Source organism: Ammospiza caudacuta, chromosome 1 (genome assembly GCF_027887145.1).
Source record: "Ammospiza caudacuta isolate bAmmCau1 chromosome 1, bAmmCau1.pri, whole genome shotgun sequence".
NCBI lineage: Eukaryota > Metazoa > Chordata > Aves > Passeriformes > Passerellidae > Ammospiza > Ammospiza caudacuta.
The window spans coordinates 62,107,222-62,127,243 of NC_080593.1; the positions used below are offsets into that span (position 1 = coordinate 62,107,222).

Sequence of the window (20,022 nt, forward strand, 5' to 3'; positions counted from 1 at the left end):
AAGGCAGCAGGATGACTAGAAAGGTGCATTAGCTCTCAAAACCAAAAAAAGCCACCAAAAAACCCTGACCCAAACTAAACAAAAAACCTCAGAAAACAAAATTGAAGCCAAGGAGTGGGAGGGTAATTTGGTCAAAAACAAATTTAGGTCTTTAGAAATATGTCGCTCTATTTTGCTACAGAATTGATGGTTTCAGATCTATTTCAGGCTTAAACTAACTGTTTATTGCAGTATTCCTACTGTAATCTTGGTTGGTCCCTCCTGGCAGCTGATGTTGATGGGAATGGAAATGCTGATCTGGTTGTGGGCTCTCCATATGCACCCGGTGATGGAAAGCAGAGAGGATTTGTGGTTGCATTTTACTCTCATTTCAACAGGAGCCACCAAGGTAATATTTGTTGAGTAAATTAACCCTTCCATAGTTTATATGACTGATTGATTGTTCCTTATTAATCAAGCCATAATTCAGGTTTGAAGTGATCTCAGAGGGTGTCCCTCCTACTGAAGCTGTGAAGCCAGACCAAATTGCTCAGGGCTTTGTCCAGCTGCATCTTAAAACCTCCAGTGGTAGAAATTGCAGAGACACTCCGGGCAGTTCTACTTCTTGGCAGTCCTCATAGGGAAAAAACCAAACCTCTTGTTACAGCCAGTATGAAGCTTTCTTGTTTCAGTTTATGTTCGTTGTCTATTGTCCTCCCACCTTGCATAGTGATCTTACAGGCATAGAAAGCATGGAACACCCCTACTAAACCTGCTCCAGTTTGTCAACATCTTTCCTGTTATGGAAGGACGTATTATAGGCGTGATCTAGGAAACAATCACTTCTCTCAGTCTCTTTGTCGTGCTCCTGCTTACATAGTTTGAGGCACTGTTGGCTGTCTGGTGTCAGAGCCTCACACTCAATCCCTGCCCACCAGGATCTCCAGGGCCTTTTCCACATGGCAGGTCCTCAGCCAGTGTGTCCCCAGCTGTATCAGTGTGCAGGCATCTCCTTTCCCAGGGTCAGGCTTTGCATTTGTCCTCACCCAATTTTGTGAGGTTGCTGTCAGCCTTTTACTCCAGCCTGCCTGAGTGCCTCTAAATGAGACCAACCCCTGCAATCTCCTGTTATCTGCCAGCTTCAAAAAAGGGCATCATGTTGCCTTGTCTAAATATTTTATAATAAAGTGACCAACGGGATGAGTCAAAAAATGGATCCCTGAAGGCACTCCACTTGTTGCAGGCATTCAGAGAACAACACATGTTTGTTGTCATGTTGGTAGAGATGGGCTCTTGTCAGAGGGGTAATCTCTACCAAGTTTTTCCCATCTGGTTTTCTGTCCATCTGGACTGCAATGTCCCAGCTTGGAAGTAAGAACAAATGTGGGAAACTTTGTTGGGAACTTTACTAAAGCAATGGATTCAACCATCTATTGTGAGTCCAGGGTAGGCTCACTGCTCTCTCTTGGAAAATTGCAAATAAACCTCTACAAATGAATATTTATCATTCCTCTTCATGTGGCTAAAGAGGAATGCTACAAGTGAATACAGTTAATGGGGACAGATGATGATTTTTGCAGCTTGTTCTAATAAATGTAAAATTAGAAACCACAAGAACATGGGTTTGAAAACACTGCTGACAATTTTGTAAAACCAAAGCACAGAATTACTTATTTAAATTATAGCCAGAATGCTCCCACCCAGCACCCTTGAAGAATTGCAAGTTCTGATAAACAGTAAGTAGTTTAGGGCAGTCTTGAGTGGTAGCTTTCATGTACTATTGGAAGGATTGAGAAACAGGCTGTGTCAAAGGAAAGCTTTCACCAGCCAGTAGAGCTGCACGGTGAGCAAGCAAAGTCAACAACTACTGATGCCATGTCATGAACAGTGTAACTTTGAACAGAGAAACTTGTTGTCACAGGATGAATCAGTGGAGGATTGCAAATTGGTTTTTCAATGCCAGGGCACACCAAGAATTAACTCATATTTTTTTCTGGTCTCTCAGGACTTCTCTCAGTACAGGATGCCAACTGGATGGTGCAGGGGGAAGAAAACTATGCTTGGTTTGGATTTTCACTTGCTAGCTGCCAGCTGGAGAACATGACATTACTGCTGATTGGTAGCCCTACATGGAAGACTTGTTCTAGGTGTGTTGCATGTGACAGCTTGCTGCCTTCTCCACTCTGCTCTTCTTCTGCAAGGTTTAAGATTTGCAATAGATTAGACTTCTAGCTTTTTTAGGAACTTTCCTTTTTGTTCTGCTTAGAATATTTTTATTAAATTAATAGTTTTATGTCTTCACCCTTCTTTATGAAGACAAGGATTTTTAGACCCTCTAGAGCAGGTCTTTGTTATTTAAAGACACCTAAGAATTTCTTGGGTTTCCCTGAGGAGGGAGGAGAGGGATCACAAAAATGCTGATGGGTAAATGCGCCTTAAATAACCATATGGATAGCTCTTGCTTTGAGATAGCATTTTTAAAAGCAAATTAAACATGAAAATGTTTTGGATGATAAACAAGTGGATAGACAGACCAAATCTCTGCTCAAAGCATTGTGTAATTAGTTAGAACAAGTATGGGAATTACTAAAGTAGATTTCTGGAATTTGTCAGGCATTGTTATTCCAAAGTAAAAGTGGAGAATGTGTACAATATTATGTTGCTAGATACAAATTTATTTTGCATTGTAATTGAAGCTGCAATCCCCTCTTGCTGGATGTCAGACAGAGTGTTGGGAAGGTGTACGGGTATAACCCACCAAGTACAGAGCCCTGGTTTGAGATCACTGGAGACAAGGTAGGGCTGCTTCTTTACTATGGGAATAATTTGTGAATATTTGTGAATAACTTCAAGTGTAGAAATGTAGAAATTACATAGATGTTTTAAAAATCTAACAGGAGATGGGCAGAATGGGTTTGTCTCTGGCCAGTGGTGTGCTGTCTGTGGCGGGGAACACAAGGAAAGTTTTAGTGATGGGTGCACCTACTGCAGGTATGTCCTGAAAATTGGAGACCATTTCTGCTTTAGGATGTTTGTTTCTGCATGACTTGAGAAGAGATAAAATGTTTAAGGGAAAAGAGACCTTTAAATTCCCATGTAGTTAAAAAAAAAAAAAAAAAGAAATCACTGTAATCACCTCTATATGCCTTATATGTAGAGTCCTCTTTACTGTGCCTCAACTTCAGTGGGTCTTCTTCTTTCCTAAAAATGGGCTTAAAAGCATTACCACTTTGCATTATTTATGTAACAGTGATTTTCTAGTAGACTGCATATTTATTGGAATTGAAACATCACAGTATTTTGTCCTCACTGTGGCAGTAGACAGCAAGGAATTGAGGACGTCAAACTGCAGAAGTCTAACTGGAATGTATTTCTCCCCTGGTACTATGACTAAAAGAATTTTTTCCCTATGCTAATTAGTGTTAATCCCATATAATTGTTGATGTCATTTGATACATTATATTAATTTTGTCCATTTTATGTAATGCCAGTATTACCTATAATTTTAAGTATTATACCTGAGTTCCTATGTCTGATGCTCAACATCTGGTTTTTGGTTGTTTGTTTTTTTTCCAGACAGCCTGTCTAGGATTTTATTTATGTCCTCAGTGCTGCATCAAGCTGGACTGGCTCTGGTTTATGACCTGTCAAACAGCACCAAGCCTTCTCTGCTCAGCACATTCAGTGGGGACAGGAGGTTTTCTCGTTTCGGAGGAGACATATACCTAAGTGATCTGGATAGTGATGGACTAGGTAAAACTTGATGAGGCTAGACCAAAAGTGAAGTGTTTGACTTTTGGCAACAGGAAAATTGGCCACCTACATATTCATACAAGTGCTAAACACAGCTCAATTGAATTGTACTAGTATTCCATTGTGCCTTACAGGGAGGCCTCTCTAAAATCCCAAGCAACTCAATCAGAAATTGAAACATTTTAGTTGCCATCATTAATAGAAATTTTGTTATCTAGAGGCATGTACATACCAGCTCTTCTGTGTTTTGGTCTACCATTAATTCACTTCTGCTGTGTTATATCCTCTTTGTAATACGTGCAGATGAAATGATTGTGGCATCCCCACTGCGAACTAATGGTGTCACCTCAGTCCTGGCTGGTGGAGCTGCTGGCCGTGTTTATATTTTCAATGGCAGACAGGCATCTTCAGGGAATGTGACAGGCCACTGCACATCATGGACATCTCCTTGTCCTGAGGACTGGGTAAGAATACATGAAAATGAATTCTGGACATAAGTTTAGAATGACAACTAATTAATTACATCCAGTACCAATACTAAGTGTGTTCTGCCTTCGTTCCAGAAAACAAAAGTTTTTCTCAGGCTTCTGAATCTGTGCAAAACTCTCAGGCTCCTCCTGTTTGTTCCTAAATTACTTTGCTGTTTAGGAGCCAGGGTTATCATACTGGTCTCCTACTCTCTTTCACTGACTTTTTATTTCCTCTTCTCTTTTCTTCTATAGGCGCAGTATGTCCTGACTTCTCCTGAGGTAAGTAGCCAGAAACAAATTACTGAGAGAAACTAAAAAGTCCTGCTTAAAAAAACCTGCAGCATTATAACCAGCAATGTTATTTTACAGGAACTATCAAGATTTGGGAGTTCCATTACCACTGTGAAATCTGAAAGAAAGGTGAGAAAAATTACATGGTTGGAGGTTTCATATCATCCTTCTACCTCACTTGCATATACTAGCTAACACCTCGCATGTATCTTACACATTTTCAAGTCTTAAGTTCTTTACATAGTTACTCTCTGAACCAATAATTAAACACATTTTATAGATTGATGAGCTATGGAATGCTACAATTTTGGCACCTAAACTAAAAAATCTGAATCGCTTTAAAGCAGCCTGAATTCTAAACTGCTTGGGAGTATGCTGAAAGGTTCCATGGGAAATGCAGCATAGATGCCTCCCAGCTTCATGCCAATCTGTATGGAAAGTGGATGCTCAGCTGTGGAGCAAACCAGGTCCTCAAAACCATCCCTCTGATTTAGTTTTTACAGGCTTGCTGTCCTGGCTATCACCTGCAGTGAATGCTGTTCATATGTCCTGTGTTTCTAAGCACAGAGGTCCAGTTCCTACCTGACTGGTTTAGGATGTGTTTGTCTGCCTGTTTCTCTTTGCTTCTCTCAGATGCCCATTTTTTTACCAAACCCGCATTGCTACATTTGTATGATGCACTAAGGAGCCTTTTTTTTTTTAGCTGGCAGGTTACTTAGTGCTTATTTGGCTGAGTTCCAATGTTCTGCTCACTCTAACATCACCTCCATGAGGACTGGGGTTCTCTGAGGAAGCCTCAGTACCAGGCTGAGGAGGTCTTCAACAAATGGTGCTTGACTTCTTGTGTTAAAACATGCAATGGAGAAACACCTGGAAATTCTTCTCAGCTAGATTAGGGTGCATAATCCAACACCTGAAACACAGGCACTGCTAAATGCAAGTGAGGCCATTCTCCAAGCAGTTGCTTTCTGTTGCTATAGCACCATCTAGTCCACACTCCCCCTTCATCCCTATTGATCTTAGCCCTGAGAAGCAGTTAATATGGGCAAGAGACTCATTTCATTTGGTTCCAGCTTGCTCCAGTTCCCCAAATGAAATAGTCTGGTTTGCCAAACTGTATTCTTAACTGCTACTCCAATGAGGTGGGCTGCTCTCTCATTTCCCATCACATTTCTATATGACACTAACGAGATGGTCATAATCTACGAGGGAAGCTTAAGGCAGCCATGCACCTGCAGTTGCATTTGCTAACCTTTGCTCTTTATCCCTGCAGAAAGAAGTTGTAGTGGCAGCAGAGAGAAGTTCTGCGAAAGCTCGACTTGGTGGAAGGCTTTTTGTCTACTCACTCTAGAAGTTTGCAGCAGCCTTAAAGACCAGGGCACACCTGGTCTTGTAGTGATGAACCTCTGTAGTATTTGTGCTACTTTCCTGAGCCCACATAAACCAACTGTGTGGGCAAGCTTTTGTTGAATTGTGGTGGGCAGCAGCATCACTTATCTAGAACAAGCGAGCTGGTCTGAAAACCTTTGAGAGGTTGAAATGAACAAGCAGCTGCATTTTTGGTAGTAGTATTTGGCTGTATAAGGAATGTTCAGTGGCCACCTTTACTGACCAGATTTGAGTATCTTCTTGACAAAACTGGGAAACTGCAGCACAGCATTTACAATTCTTACATACTGTGATAAGGATTCTAAGTTATGGAAAGTTACTGACAAAATAATAAGCATGCAGCAGGGGCAGCTTTAAGACTGACAGAAAGGTGGGTGCTGATCAACAGGACTGTCTCTCTCTCTCTTCTCTCTCTCAAGTCTTGAGGCGTGCATTGAGGGTGTAGTGCAGCTCACATCTCCCAGGAAAAAAAGAACAAGCAAGACTGGTAAAGTTTGAGGAAATGCAATTTGGCTGGTTACTCTTGACATCCTTTCTGCTTTTGTGTAAAATTCCATGACCATGGTAACACAGAGTTGTTAATGGCTTTTATTGTTAACAGTATTGTCTTTAACTAATTAACACTAATTTTGTACGATGCAGGTTTAACAGTGCGCATCAATTCTCTATTAAACAACTTGAGCAGCAGAATGTGTTGATACTGTTATTACCAATGCTAGTCTGTAGACACATATGTGTGTTTTCTCTCTCTTGCCTCCTTCACAAAGGCAAGGCATTATTTTGATTTTAAATAAAATTGCACAGAATTCTAAAGGTCATACTCCAAAATTAGACATCTCAACTTACCTTCCTAGGAATTGTCTCTCAAGGATGTTGTTCTAAACACATCAAAAAAGGCAAGATGAACAGTAGCTTGATTTACAATGCATTCTGGTATCTATTTTGAGGACTTGCCCAAATAGCAGAACACTTTAAAAAAGAAGTTAAATCTGAACTTTGTGAAAGAAGTGACTGGCTACAACTGGGATTGCAGTACTTATGTTACAAATCTGTTAACCGTGGTATGAGGCAAAACAAGCAGTGTGCTTTTAAGGGCAGAATATTTCTCTTCAAATCAAAATTGACAAAATCAGTTCTGTAGCAATTTCATTCTGAGCATACAATCTCCACTGGCTTTTTGCTATGTATGACCTCCACATAATTTTATTGCACTTGACTGCATTTTGATTACTTGAATTGTAAGAAAAACTTTAAACATTTGCATATGTCTACAGATAAAAGGCAGTCCTGTAGAAGACATGTCTTCGCGCAATTTTTTATTGTGTTTTGAGTCAGTTATGTACAGGTAAAGAGTCAAAAGGAGTTCACAGAAGCCTCCCTGCAAAAAAGCTTACGAGAAAGCTTCCCTAACAGTTGCACCAATATCAGTTCTGGCCTAAAGAAACTACAGCTCATTTGAAAATATCAGCATCTATCTCCCTTCACACACTGAGATTCCTGGGGTTTATCAGCAAGGTATGTAATTGGTTTTTTTTTCATTGGACTGCTCAGTTGGGTGATTTTTTATTACTTTACCTGCTAAGCTTAAAGGCTGCAAAAAAATCAGCTAAAAAACTCAAAAGCATTACAAGCCCCATTATCCTTCTCACCTTCTCATGCCATTAGTATCTGTACTTAAAGTCACATACAGAAGAACTGTTGTTGGAAAGTAACCACATCCAACTGACTTGAACCAAACCAGAATCACAGGCCTGGACAACTTTAATTTAAGAACCTTTTTATTTCCATCTTTGACTCATTAGTCCTGAGAAGAATATTCACAGCTACAGCTACTGTCTTTTCAACCCTGCCAGTACAATGATTTACATGGTAGCACCTAAGGAGCAGCTCACTGTGTTTACAGATAGATTAAAAAATCCCAAAGAAGAAATGGACAGAATGTGACGTGATTTAGACACATTTCATGCTTCCTCTACAACCTGAGAGAAACCAGTGGAGAACTACACCCTTAAAGAGAAGTCCTAAGAACAACAGAAATAGTTGCCATAAGACTTTTACTCCTTCCTGCAGCCTATCACAGGACAACAGGCTTCCACACCTTTAACTAACCTGGCTACTTACTGTGGTGCAGGCTAGTCCATGCTTTGTCTTGGAGGGAAGAGAGAAAGCACATCCTACCTTAAGAAAAACAAACAACCCATCCAATGATTTTTACCAGAATTTGAATTATGGCAACACACGGAGGTGTTAAACTGCAGCTGTACCAATGTGTGTTGAAACAGTATCAGATGGAAAACTCAAGTGGCCCATAGGCCCACTTGCCCTGTTCCTAGAACTGCTGTTTGGAGCCTAAATTAATTGTTAAGGAACATACAAGATTAGCAGCTACATTTCAAAGCCTTTTATTGCTCCTTTTTTCTCATTGCCTCCAATCTAGAACTCATGCTTCATGAGAGATGCAGGTATGCTTTTTGCTTTGGAAAAACTTTTTGCAATTAAATAGGGTCTTAAAAATCCATTCAGGAAGTCACTCTTGGAATGGATTTTTTTTTTGAAGTCAGATTCCTAAATCTGCAGTTCAGAACCAGAATTATTGATAAATCCTGACTGCTTCCTTCTTTAAGCCAAAAATTCTGTTCTCTGTAATAAAGGCCATTAAGTAAAGCAGTATTTGACTACACTACAAATGAGAATGCCCAAAAAGTAAGTACATGTATGTGATACAGAAAACTAAAGGCACATACATGGGGGGGAGGTGAAACTACTATAGAAAGCATTTTGCTATTTGCCCTCATGTTTCTCTCCTTATGTGTGTGAGCATTAAAAATTTCGTTGTAGGTTTTTGGCACAAAATATATATTAAATTAGCAAGTTTAGAAATTCTTGCAGTTTTCAGTAAGGAAGAACAAATACAAGGAAAGAGTCCAAAGTCCACCCTGTAACAATGGAAGTCTCTTCATTCCTGCTGTTCCTACTGGTTTGTTAATGTGCTTCTGCTCAGCCCAAATGTTTCTCCTTTAAGACTGGTCTTTATGTCCACTCTTCCAGCTGCTGGTTGGGATTTTTTCAAAGCTGCAGGAACCTAGGCAAGAAACAAAATAGCCTGGTTACATGAGAAGCTGCTCTACATGTGGCAGAAGGAAGTAAGGCTCCACAGATGCTTGAACCCTGATTTTGCTCCCCTTATTTTCAGAGCAGTGTCTTTGGCTTCTCCCTCCCTAATACCTCCCAATATCTTTCTCCAAGTCAGTCAGTATGTGCTGGACTTAGTTTTGAACTACACTTATTCTAGTAAATTGTAGCCATAGCAACAATCCACAACTACTGCCAGCTGATTCTTAGTAGCAAAGGAGAAGAGGGAAGGAGAATTTATCTGAGCCTCCCTGTGTCATTTGTAGCAACTTAAGTTTTGACTTTACTGATATGCAGAGATGAGATAGACAACACAGTTCCACAAGTCCTGGAGAGTGCAGTCAATAGGGAAAATGACCCATACATGCTAATCTGAGCATGGTCTCTTTGGAAATCTTCCTACAGCTCTGTACCCTCAATGACAAAGATAGCTGGTGTATATGTAAGAAACTATTACAAACTTCAGACTGAGAGTCAGGCATTACAACCACGGCATCATTCTCCAGAGTGATGTTACTGCTAGTGCTCATCTTCATCATATACATCATCATGTAAATATACATCTTCATGTATATTTAGCTCTCCTTACTCTTTTACAAGTCAGGGACTATGGATCCAGAGTTAGTATGTGGGTAGAAGGAAAAGGACTTCTTCTACCATTAGTCCCAGCTCTCCTTGGGCTTCCAGGTGAAAGCAAATACAACACTTCTCATGGAACAGCTTGCAGCTTCACTTCTGCCCAGTGCTGGGGCTCCCCATCTCCTCCAGTCCAGCTATGGAGCACCTTCTCTGTCATGGAGCAGACCCTGAGCTGAATTTTGCCATGCTTTGTGGCCTATCCATCTAAGCCATCTTATCTTCTGCCTTAGGAATGAAGTGTAGAAGCAGAGTGTAGGCAGGAGCCCCAGGCAGCCATACGTACGTGAGGAGGTAGCGGAGGATCCAGGTGCCGCCCAAGGAAGGAAAGTAAGCGCCGCCAGATCAGACCACTTCCCAGAAACATAATCCCTGTCACCAACCAAAATATCCTGGGGTCCTACCAAGAGAACACTCCCATTAGTCATCCAATTATCTCTCCAGAAAAGGGATTATCCAAAGATAATCTCTCACTCCCCACCAGTATTTCTTCCTTTATAAGAGGAAGTAGTAAACTCTTCACCATCAACAGCCAAATCCTTCCTTGGAAAAAGGGCTGTTTCACAGCAAAGCATTTTATTTAGGATCACTGTACTGTATTCTGTTACTGTTCCATGCAGTTTTCCTTCCTTCATTGGGAAGTCTGAAAATTCAATCCTTATATTTAACTGATTTGAAAAGGACGAAGTCTTTGCTTTGTTTGTTTGTTTGTTTTAAAGGTGGTAAGTGCAGTTTTAAAGTTGTACCCCCCCAGCTGGTATAAGCAATTATTGACAGTAGAGTACTTCCTCTGATGTGCTGGAAATGCCCTGGCTGCTTGACAGATACCCTTGTGTCTGGAAGACAAAGCTGCTCTTGTCAGAATAGATGATCATTAACAAAACTTTAATACTACTTTATAATCAACTACTTATACAACCAAAAATGTGTCTTCCCATTTCTTTTCCATGGACATGACACAGAAAAAAGGCTGCAATACAATACTGTGCAGTTTGCCTTGCAGTAATTTGCTTACAAAAGAAGTGACTGTATGAACACATGAATCACTGGAGCTTTGTCTATGGAAAGAATGAAGTTGTACCAAATATGAAATAAGCTCTAAGAGCAGGACACACATTTTATGATAAACACAGGACTTGTTCCTTACCTCTTCAAGGGATGACTCCAAGTTCATACCAAATGCAACTCCTATGAGTCCAAAGAGAGAGACAGAGAAAGTCCCCATGGTCAGCTGCAAGTTCAGCCTCATCATCACATTACGGTGGCTAAAGAAGGGAGAAACATCTGTAAGGGGAACCCAAAAATTTATTTGCTGCCTAAATTCTTAAATTCCATATAAAATGCACTAAAAACAAATAGCGAAAGAGAGGAAGTCATGCTGAAATTATGTAACTCAGTTGCAAAGATCATGAAACAACAGTACAAAGAAACTATTATTTTGACATTGCTACATTTGGACACCTCTAAAGGCAGCAGGTTCTGCTTAACCATCATCAGACTTTCCAGTATTGCTCACTTCTCAGAAGTGTATATACAGAGTAACAGTAAATTTCTGCTGAGATTTGTAACTTCTCACCACCACCTGGCTGCAATTTCTATGTCTGTATTCACAACGGTGACAAATTAATTTGCAAGGTAACAAAAATTTTTTGTTACCTTGCAAATTAATACATTTTACAAAAAATGGAGTTGCTAAATGCTGCAGACTACAAACTTCAGTCCTTTTGGGTGAATTTCATATTCAAGTCTTCCACAAAAAGATTTTTGTGGTTTCCTGATACAGCATCCAAAAAGTGTTTCTACAGGTAACTCCTCAGTGTAGAGGAGAAAGAATATTAAATACTGACCTCAGAGGGGCATGTTCGTGCAAATGCAAACTACAACTCTTTTTCAGTAAGAAATCTGACTAAAAGTGAAAAATGTAGCATACAGAGAGAAAGAGTAGTTAGATTACTAGTTAGTAATCTTTTCTGAACAGAATTTTAATATGCTTCTCAATTTGCAGATATTTCCTGTATTGGACAGCTCCCCTGAAAAGTCTAGGAGAAGCTGGGTTTTGCTGCTAGAGAAGACTGATGCCTAGCTACAGAGTTACATACTAATTCCACTCAGTAATTAGGCTGTCTTCTTGCTTAGTTTTATCCAGTTAATGACTAGAAAAGTGCAATACAGCTGCTGTGACTACAAGTCCCTCACTAAGACAGAATTCTCCAACTTTCCTTGTAGTAAAATTTGAGAAAGTCTAGGCCAAGAAAGTCTAAATTCCAAATTTTGGTAATCTAACAGATGGTAGCTAACCTGTCCAGGTTGATAAAGATGATGCTTTCTGAGTCGTCAATCAGTACTCTGAGTTCACGAGCTTCATTTAAAAGATCTTCTGCTTGTCTGTAATAATTCTCCAACAGCAGCTCCATTTCCTCTGCATGGTCAATCCCAGATGTACTCTCCTCACTGTGAGCAACAATTTATATTTTCCTGGTTATATGTACATATATGTATATACATTCATATGTTAACATTTAACGTGCTCAAAGTATGCACACCACCAAAAATTTTAATTTTTTGGATATTAAAAAGTTAAAGAGTTATAAAAACTTTATATATTACTAAATTTATATATTATTAAATATATATATATTACTCAAGTTATTATAAACTTGAGTATATTAACTTTTTGGTGCCCTCAAGTGGTGAGAGCTGGTAACAGTGCAGTCAAAAATTCTCCAACAATAAAACAACACAAAGCCAATACACAATTACACAGTGATGGAGATGGTTTAGCTTATATTAAAATGGTTTAGTAGTAAAGTATTTGAGCTGTCCACAGTAATTGCTCCAAAGCATTCTTCAATCCTGAAGCAGCCAAGGAGTGACTATCTTAATGAAAGATGCTCCTCTCTTAAGTGAATTTTGAAAGACTTTCATCTAACTTCAGAGTGCTGCTGCTGGAGCAGCAGCCTTCCTCTGAAATACATGTTTCTGGCATTGTATAGATGAAACTGAGACATCTGAGGTCCACAAGAGCTTGGAAACTAAGCAGCAAAGCCAGGAAGATTGTTCTGGCTTTGTTCTGAATATTTTTTTGTTTTGTGGTATGATCTCATTTCTCTAGAGAGACTGAAGTTTTTAATGAATCTCCTCTTGGCACTACTGACTGCTAAAGGAACATCTCTGAAATGGTTTTCCGTAAAAATCAGTGCTACATCTTACAAATCAATTAATGTAAGCTCCCTGAGGACCTTTAACAGAGCACCTAGTTTTTCTCTTTCTGGGGCAGAAACTGAGTTAGCCAACCTGATTTGAAAGCCCTCCAAACCTTGAGGTTTTCACTGCACTGCATGGAGATGAGAGGAGCTGCAGACTTGAAAGTCTTAGAGAACTATCTGCAGTATTACAGATTCAGCTCAAGGTCATTCTTGATGAGCATCTTTGCATTTACATCAGCTCCTCTGGGGATTTACAAAATAAAGACAGCCACAAAGACATGAAAATAACTGCCACTGGATATGCTTTCATTAACTAGTCTCCATTCTGTCTCATGACTCTTCCACATTCTGGCAATTCCTCACACCAAGTCAAGTCTGCCTCATCTCTCTGAGCTAAGTTCACCATTCTGCTGCAGATCTCTGATGGCACCTACTGCCTAACTGTGCTCCTCCACATCCTTTCAGGATGAACTCAAATTTGAGTTCACCAAATATCACCCATCAGTTGTATCAATCCTGGATCCAAAAAGAGCTGTTCACACATGGCCAATGTGCCTCCAAATGTGTTGTCATGGCTTGCGTTTGCTGGTGTGCCTTGTGCATCCTGCAGCACAGCTCTTCACACAACCCCCTACTATCTCTCCTACCCTTGTGCACTGGTGTCTGAAAGAAGGGATGCCTGTGTGTTTCTCTTGACACAAGCATAAGGTGCCATTGGGATCTTTCCTAGATCCCCTACACACTGTCTAAGATGAGGCAACAAAGGCTTTGCCAGCAGACTGTATTGAATATAAAGGAAGGCTGTGAGCAAAACCAGAAAGAGACCAGCTGCTGACTCAGGAGCAGCTAGAATTTAGAGCTACTTCTGGTACTGTTCCAGAAGATGCAAACCATGTCCCACTTCTGGAAGAGAGTTTCCAGAACTGCACATTTAGATTAAGCTCTGCAGGGCAAGACTTCGAACCCACACACCATGTGAACAGGATTACAACATACAGGCACTGCAGTCAGGCAAAAGTATCATTCAGCCACTTCACAAAGTATCCTGGAAGGTAACTTCTGTTGTCTGCTTATATATAAAATACATCTCTATGCCCGAGATTTAAATACAATTCAGCCCAAAATATATGTGGAAATTGTATACATTATTTTTATCTTTTTTAGTTTTTATTAAAGTGAACAGTGCTGCTGTTGCTGTGTGCTGTCCTGCACCAGAACCCCAGGGTGCAATAGGATTGTTTCTGCACATACATCTCCTAGAATGCTGTCCTTCAGGTCACCAAGGTTACTCTAAGGCCTCCTTCTTTCAGGTTCTGCTGGTGAGCAAAAAAGCTAGGAGCAAGGTGTTCAGAACTTCTAGTAAAGGAAGTGTGGAGTCTGACCTAATCAAAACAAGCTTTAAAACCTGCTATATTTTGGTAAAAGTGAAGAAAATGCTCCCAGCATGTGTTGATTTATATTGAAAAATAACATTTGCTTTTTCTGCCATCGGGCTCCTGTCCCATCACATACTAGATGATCCAGCCTGCTATGTCAAGAACTATTTGTAACTGTGTAACAATGGAGTTCCTCTCCAAAATGGCAACTACAATGGTTTCTGAAGTAGCAAGCATTAGGGTTAAAAAAAATAGAAAGACTTTTCCTTTCTGGCTTTTAGCAGTAAACATCCAGTTTAGTGTTCAAGTTTTCCTCAACCAAAATCCACTGTTTAAAAAAAAATGTATGTGGTTTCAAATGATACATACAATACTTGTGGATCAGTCCATTTAGACAGACAGAGTTCTTCTATTACTTCCTCTTCGTCTAAGATCTCCAGAATCGTTTCTTTGAAGACTTTAACATCTGTTTCCAGTTCTGACAAGCTGAAAGAACAGGCAAAGGCTTAAATAATACCCAATGGCACCAGTGCCCAAAGGTAATCTCTACATGAGTTTGCCAGCCAGCACCCTCATCAGACAGAGTGGCCAGGGAAGACTTCCTTGCAGGGCTGTAAGAGCTGCTTCAAAACATGCTCTACAAGCCACACACTTAGCTGTGGCAGTGATCTGTCTGGGACCAGTGAGGTACAGACACACATTAAAGGCATCCAGATGTGTTTCTGGATGTATTTGTAAACCAAAAAAACAAGCACTCTTTGAGCACATAGCAAGCACATGTTTGCCCTATCACATGAGAGAGGCCAATACATGAAGGTAGCACTGTACAAGTAACTTCAAAGCACAGATGTACACAGATTTACAAAGGTTTACATTAAAGGGAAGGTTTTTTAAGGTTTACATTTCCACACAGTTTGATTCTCTTAGGTATTATTTTGTTTTGTCAAATGCTATTTAAGAAGCATGACACTATTTCTGACTCTTCAGAATTTCTTTCCCTTTCCCACCATATCACAGGTAATTAATATACTGACTTTTACATTTCCAAACAAGATGCGCAATCCAGCATTACAGTAATTTAGGAAATTATTATCAGATACCATTTTTCTAACACTTTAATGCATGCCATTTTCTATGGTCATCTTCTAGTGCCTTCACAACTTATTCTTAGTTACCTCTTGCCATTTTGCAGAAGAACATGTAGTTTACTCCTATCCACGGATAAAAGCTTGGGATCCACTAGGGCTTCCAGTGTCTCAAGGATCTGAGGCTGCAAAGTGTTAAGTCTTCCCTGCAGTTTGCTGATCTAGATAACAACATGATCCTTCATAAGAATTAAAATAATTCATTTAGAATGATTTGGGCAACTGACTCCTGTCTCTCAACACAGAATTCACAGTAATAGGTATTTAATACAACCTGCTTTCCAGTGCCTGAGAAATACTTCCTATATGGATACCCCATAAACACAAAGCCAGTGCACAATACAGTATTTCATAGAAAGTGAACTGAAACCCAGTGACAACCACACCAATAAGGCTAATAAAGCTAAAACACTATTGTCTATAAATGTTATATTACAATTAGCAAGCACAGATGATAGCTAGAAATCTCATCTAACTCCTGCTTCAGAGGCCAAAACCTCAGCACATTTGTGTGATTTTCATTCCAGCTACAACATGTCTCTAGAAAGGAATTCTGACTTGTTTTTTCATTTTCCAAATGATGGTGAAGCCATCATATCCAAATAGCATTTATTGGAAAGGGAAGGAAAACACACATACACACAAAATGGTAAGAACTAAGGGGTCAAAACAAAAAAGATAAAGTGAAAATGCAGAATACATATAAAAATATATACATGTAAATATTAACACAAGACTAAAGTCATACTGCCCTTTCTGTGTAGCAAGAACTTCCTAAATATTTTTACAAAATGAGATAGCTCACCCAGTACTGCAGAATTGCTTCCATGGCTCGGAATTCAAAGGGCAGGGAATATGTGACTAGTTGACCTTCCCCGGCCAGCTGAGATGCTAGTTCATTGAGGAGCCAGTGTTCCAGACTTAAATTACGATAATCTAGTATCAGAAGAAACTCTGGTGTTATGACAGCCTTCAAGAACTGAAAAAGACAGTACATGTAAGGAGTCTGAAAAAAACCTCACTGAAGATTTCTCGTAACACTGTAGCACATTTGATGATTTGGGCTTTGATAAAACCAATCTTCAAATGTAATTTCAGGCAGGAAAATAACAAAATCTCATGCTAACTGCAAAGAGGCTCAGACACAGCACTGTGCCAGGGATTGAGAAGAGGCTCTGCACCAGCCTTTACTTCTGTGACAATGTTAGTAATGTTTCTCCAGGGTCCAACAAGGAAAATGGTCACTAATGTGTACAGTTCATTGCTAGGCAGAGCTCCAAAGAAACATTTACTGCTGGACTGCATGTCACAGAAAGCTGCTGTATTCTTGCTGTGCAAGAAAATCACGGTGCAAGGATGAGACAGGGTTTACATTCAGCTATAGGGAAACCACTACCTCCATTCTCATGATGATCCTGTTGTTCCTGGTTGCAATGCTCATCACATGTTGAAATCTTAGATCTCGAGCTTGAAGACCCAACTCCTGGTACAATTCTGTTTTCTTCTTTTCTATCATGAAAATATTTTTAGATGAAAACATTTAGAGGACAAGCATGTATGTTCCAAAATTACATCCTAGTCTGTTAGCAAGTCCCACAACAAAACAACCCAGCTATTCTTAAAGGTTTTCCTCCTATTGATATCTCAATTCAAATTATTTTCTACAACATTTAAAAGATTGTATTTTGAATGGAAAAATTCTAGATATAAGTGAAAAAGTTGGCCATGACAATTAATTTCACATCAGAAACAAGTGACTCCTTTAAGAAAGCACATATAATCCTACATGGACGGACAAGGCAGGAAAAGTAGCATGGTGGTCAGAAAAAAAAAAGGCAAAGCAAAAATTACCTTCCTGTGACAGATGGTAATATATTATTTTCAAAATATTACTTAATATACAAAAACTGTAACAATAGAGATGCTATGAAGGCCCAATGGAAGGCAGCAAAACAGAAGAAATGCTGCAATATCTCAAACATAAACACAGTGAAATATCTAAACCATAATTTTTTTAACCAAGTAGATTTCAATTGGGCTTTTCTGCACTGGACAAGGAAAAAGCTCAAACAAATCCAACCAAAATTCAATGAAAACTTACCAAAATAGGTAGTATTTCCCTCTTTGTCAAACTTCATCTGGAGGAATGGGGAAAAAAAAAATTTGTTTCACAGAAACACTATAAAACAATAAATCAATTTCTAAAATTATTTGCACTTCCCTAGAAGCCAAATGGAAAACACATTATGAAGAGAAAGCAACTTTTATGCTCTCTATTCACAATTAAACAAAATAATTGCATGAATTGACCACGTTTCACTGTGTTTGTGATCAGTGTCATCTGCATGTCCGTGTTCCTACACAAACCTTGCTAAGGTGATTTACAGAGGATCAGACTTAGAGCAGACTATTTCTGTTGGAAAAGACCTACAATGATCAGAGTCCAGCTGCTTGACCAGTTCAGGGCTGACCAGAAGTTAAAGCCTGATATAAAGGATGCTGTCCAAATGCCTCAAATGCTGGCAGGCTTGGGATATTGACCACCTCTCCAGGAAGCCTGTTCCAGAGTCTGACCGCTCTCTTGGTAAAGAACTGCTTCCTAATGTCCAGTCTAAACCTCCCTGGCACGGCTTTCAGCTATTCCCATACATCCCCATCAGTGGATCTCATGGAGAGGAGACCAGCAAGGCATCCCACATCTGGGATTGAAAATTCAGCTATTTTCTCTGTAACATTCTGAAAAATTTACAAATGAAACTTAAAAAGTAAAGATTACCACAGACTGTATGGTTAGGCTTTGTGCCCACATCGAGTATTGCAAAGACATACTATTTAGCTTGTAGCCTGCACCTAAATACTTCTTGTCTTAGCATCTGTCATTCTTATGATTCGCTTAATGCTTGTATTTCCTAGTAAAGTTATGTTCTCGGAAAGACTGCCATTCTGGATTAATAATGAAGTTTATTCTTTTTCCTCATAAACTGTATAGCTTAATTCAACATTACTGACTTTTAAACTGACTTTCAGTGAATTAAGCCTACCTAAGCATCCATTCCAGTAGAGCTGCAGTGGAGGTTACATAGCACCTTGTTGAAAAGCAGAATGACTGATTTTTGTTATCAACAAGGAGACCACATCTTTTTTCACTGGCACTAATAATGGGATTTTTCACGATATATATATTTAAAAGAAAACAATAATGTGCAAACCAAGCAGCTTGCAAACAGCCTTCAGTCACCTTTAAAAAGACAGCATAGACAGAGCCTGTTTTCCACCAAATTCTATGTCTGCTTAAAATTGCAGCTATCAAGACACAGGACTAATAAGGTTCTGACTGCAGCACTTCCAGTAGTTGACTTGCTTTCACAATTAGAGCCAGAGAACCTCCAGCAGATGCTGGGCCTTAGAAAAGCATTTTCATCAACACTATGTACTCCAGCTGGTCCTCAAATCACAGTAGCTCAAACCAACCATTTAGAACTCAGGGATGTTCTCCGAGACACAAATCCACCTGTTTTTATGACGCCTTAAGATTAAAAAACAACCAAACAAACAACAGAGAAAACAGCACCATCATCTTGCACCGGCCGCCGTAGCTGGCGGAAGTGCCTGCAGGTACTTACCACGGCAAAAACAGGAGACACGCTGGCCAGGGTGGCTTGGGAGCTCTCAGTCGGGGCATGTTGGTACAATTTACCTGCGGGGAGAGAACACAGCTCTACTCCCAGCACACCGCCCTTGGCACGGAGCTGCGCGGCGCCCCGCTCCCAGGCTCCGGCACGCACGGCAGGAAGCGCCGGGCACAACAAGGCCCCGACGATCCCGATCCCGATCCCGATCCCGAACCCGACCCCGACCCCGACCCCGACCCGCCCGGCCCAGCCCGCCCACCCGCAGCGCAGCCGCCCCCGCCCCCATGTCCCGGGGCCCGACACGGCGCTCACCGGCCCAGCGCAGCCCGCGGGCGCCCAGCGGCACCGCCGCCACGGCCGCGGGCCGGTCCCAGGCGCGGCCCGGCGGCAGCCCCGGGGCGGCCCTCGGGCGGGAGCCGCCGCCCGCCGCGCCCGCCCAGCCGCGGGCCGCGCAGCAGCAGCAGCCGCCGCCACCGCCCAGGGCGCGGGGGAGCAGCGCGGCCCCGCGCAGCATCGACCCCGCTCGGCCCCTCGGCCCGGCACCGCTCCCGCCGCGCAGCCGCGGCGAGGGAGGAGCCCGGGCCGGGACGGGGAGGAGGAGCCCGGCGCGGTGACGGCAGCCCCGGCGCGGCCTGCGAGGAGAGGGATCCGGCTGGGGCCCGGGCGGCTGTGGAGTGGTGCGTCCTGCCAACCCGCTTCTGTATTTCTGAGCGCTCTGAGATAACCCAGCGGTGCCCTGGAAGTTCGTAGCCATTGTTGTGTATGTGAAAAATGCGTATTTTATGATTGGCTTTTCGCAAATATTAAAATGAATATTATATGTGTTGTGTTAGAAAATAATGCTATATTAATTCTCTTAAGTAGTATGTTAAATATAGTTTTAGGTTATAACAAAATGTTAAAATAGAAACTATGCTATGTAAGATATTTTTTTAAAGAAAGGACTGAGATAGCTGCCACAGGATATCTAAATCTTTCAGAGAAAGAGAATTTATTGCTCCATTACCAGGAGA

At 40.9% G+C, this 20,022-nt stretch overlaps 2 protein-coding genes across 4 annotated transcripts in view; one reads left to right on the forward strand and one right to left on the reverse strand.

Annotated features, from left to right (window-relative positions):
- The window catches only part of GPLD1 (glycosylphosphatidylinositol specific phospholipase D1), a 22,127-nt gene extending 15,303 nt beyond the window's left edge, over positions 1 to 6,824 (forward strand). For 2 of the 3 annotated variants that reach the window (XM_058815771.1, XM_058815780.1), the window contains exons 17-25: positions 232 to 388; positions 1,985 to 2,126; positions 2,676 to 2,775; positions 2,877 to 2,970; positions 3,556 to 3,732; positions 4,036 to 4,196; positions 4,455 to 4,481; positions 4,572 to 4,622; positions 5,767 to 6,824. In XM_058815771.1, coding sequence (XP_058671754.1) covers positions 232 to 388; positions 1,985 to 2,126; positions 2,676 to 2,775; positions 2,877 to 2,970; positions 3,556 to 3,732; positions 4,036 to 4,196; positions 4,455 to 4,481; positions 4,572 to 4,622; positions 5,767 to 5,844 — 987 coding nt within the window. In that variant the 3' untranslated portion in view covers positions 5,845 to 6,824. Of the gene's footprint in view, positions 1 to 231; positions 389 to 1,984; positions 2,127 to 2,675; positions 2,776 to 2,876; positions 2,971 to 3,555; positions 3,733 to 4,035; positions 4,197 to 4,454; positions 4,482 to 4,571; positions 4,623 to 5,766 lie in introns of those variants that run through there. The other variant, XR_009275430.1, reaches the window with a different exon arrangement.
- On the reverse strand, positions 6,455 to 19,763 carry MRS2 (magnesium transporter MRS2). Its single transcript, XM_058802577.1, has 11 exons — positions 19,322 to 19,763; positions 19,001 to 19,074; positions 17,479 to 17,515; positions 16,774 to 16,886; positions 16,183 to 16,356; positions 15,408 to 15,538; positions 14,602 to 14,718; positions 11,949 to 12,101; positions 10,798 to 10,915; positions 9,937 to 10,050; positions 6,455 to 8,964 (listed from the first exon to the last, which is right to left on the reverse strand). The coding sequence occupies exons 1-11, from the start codon at positions 19,761 to 19,763 to the stop codon at positions 8,854 to 8,856; spliced, it is 1,584 nt and encodes a 527-aa protein (XP_058658560.1). The 3' UTR covers positions 6,455 to 8,853.
- Between the last annotated feature and the right edge of the window lie 259 nt (positions 19,764 to 20,022).

Excerpts from the sequence above, each read along its gene's own strand:
- MRS2 (XM_058802577.1), bottom strand. The coding sequence starts at position 19,763 with ATGGCTACGAACTTCCAGGGCACCGCTGGGTTATCTCAGAGCGCTCAG. Across the intron at positions 17,516-19,000 it reads TGTCTCCTGTTTTTGCCGTG|ATGAAGTTTGACAAAGAGGG; the intron begins GTAAGTACCTGC and ends CCATTCCTCCAG. Across the intron at positions 15,539-16,182 it reads AAGCAATTCTGCAGTACTGG|ATCAGCAAACTGCAGGGAAG; the intron begins GTGAGCTATCTC and ends GTTGTTATCTAG.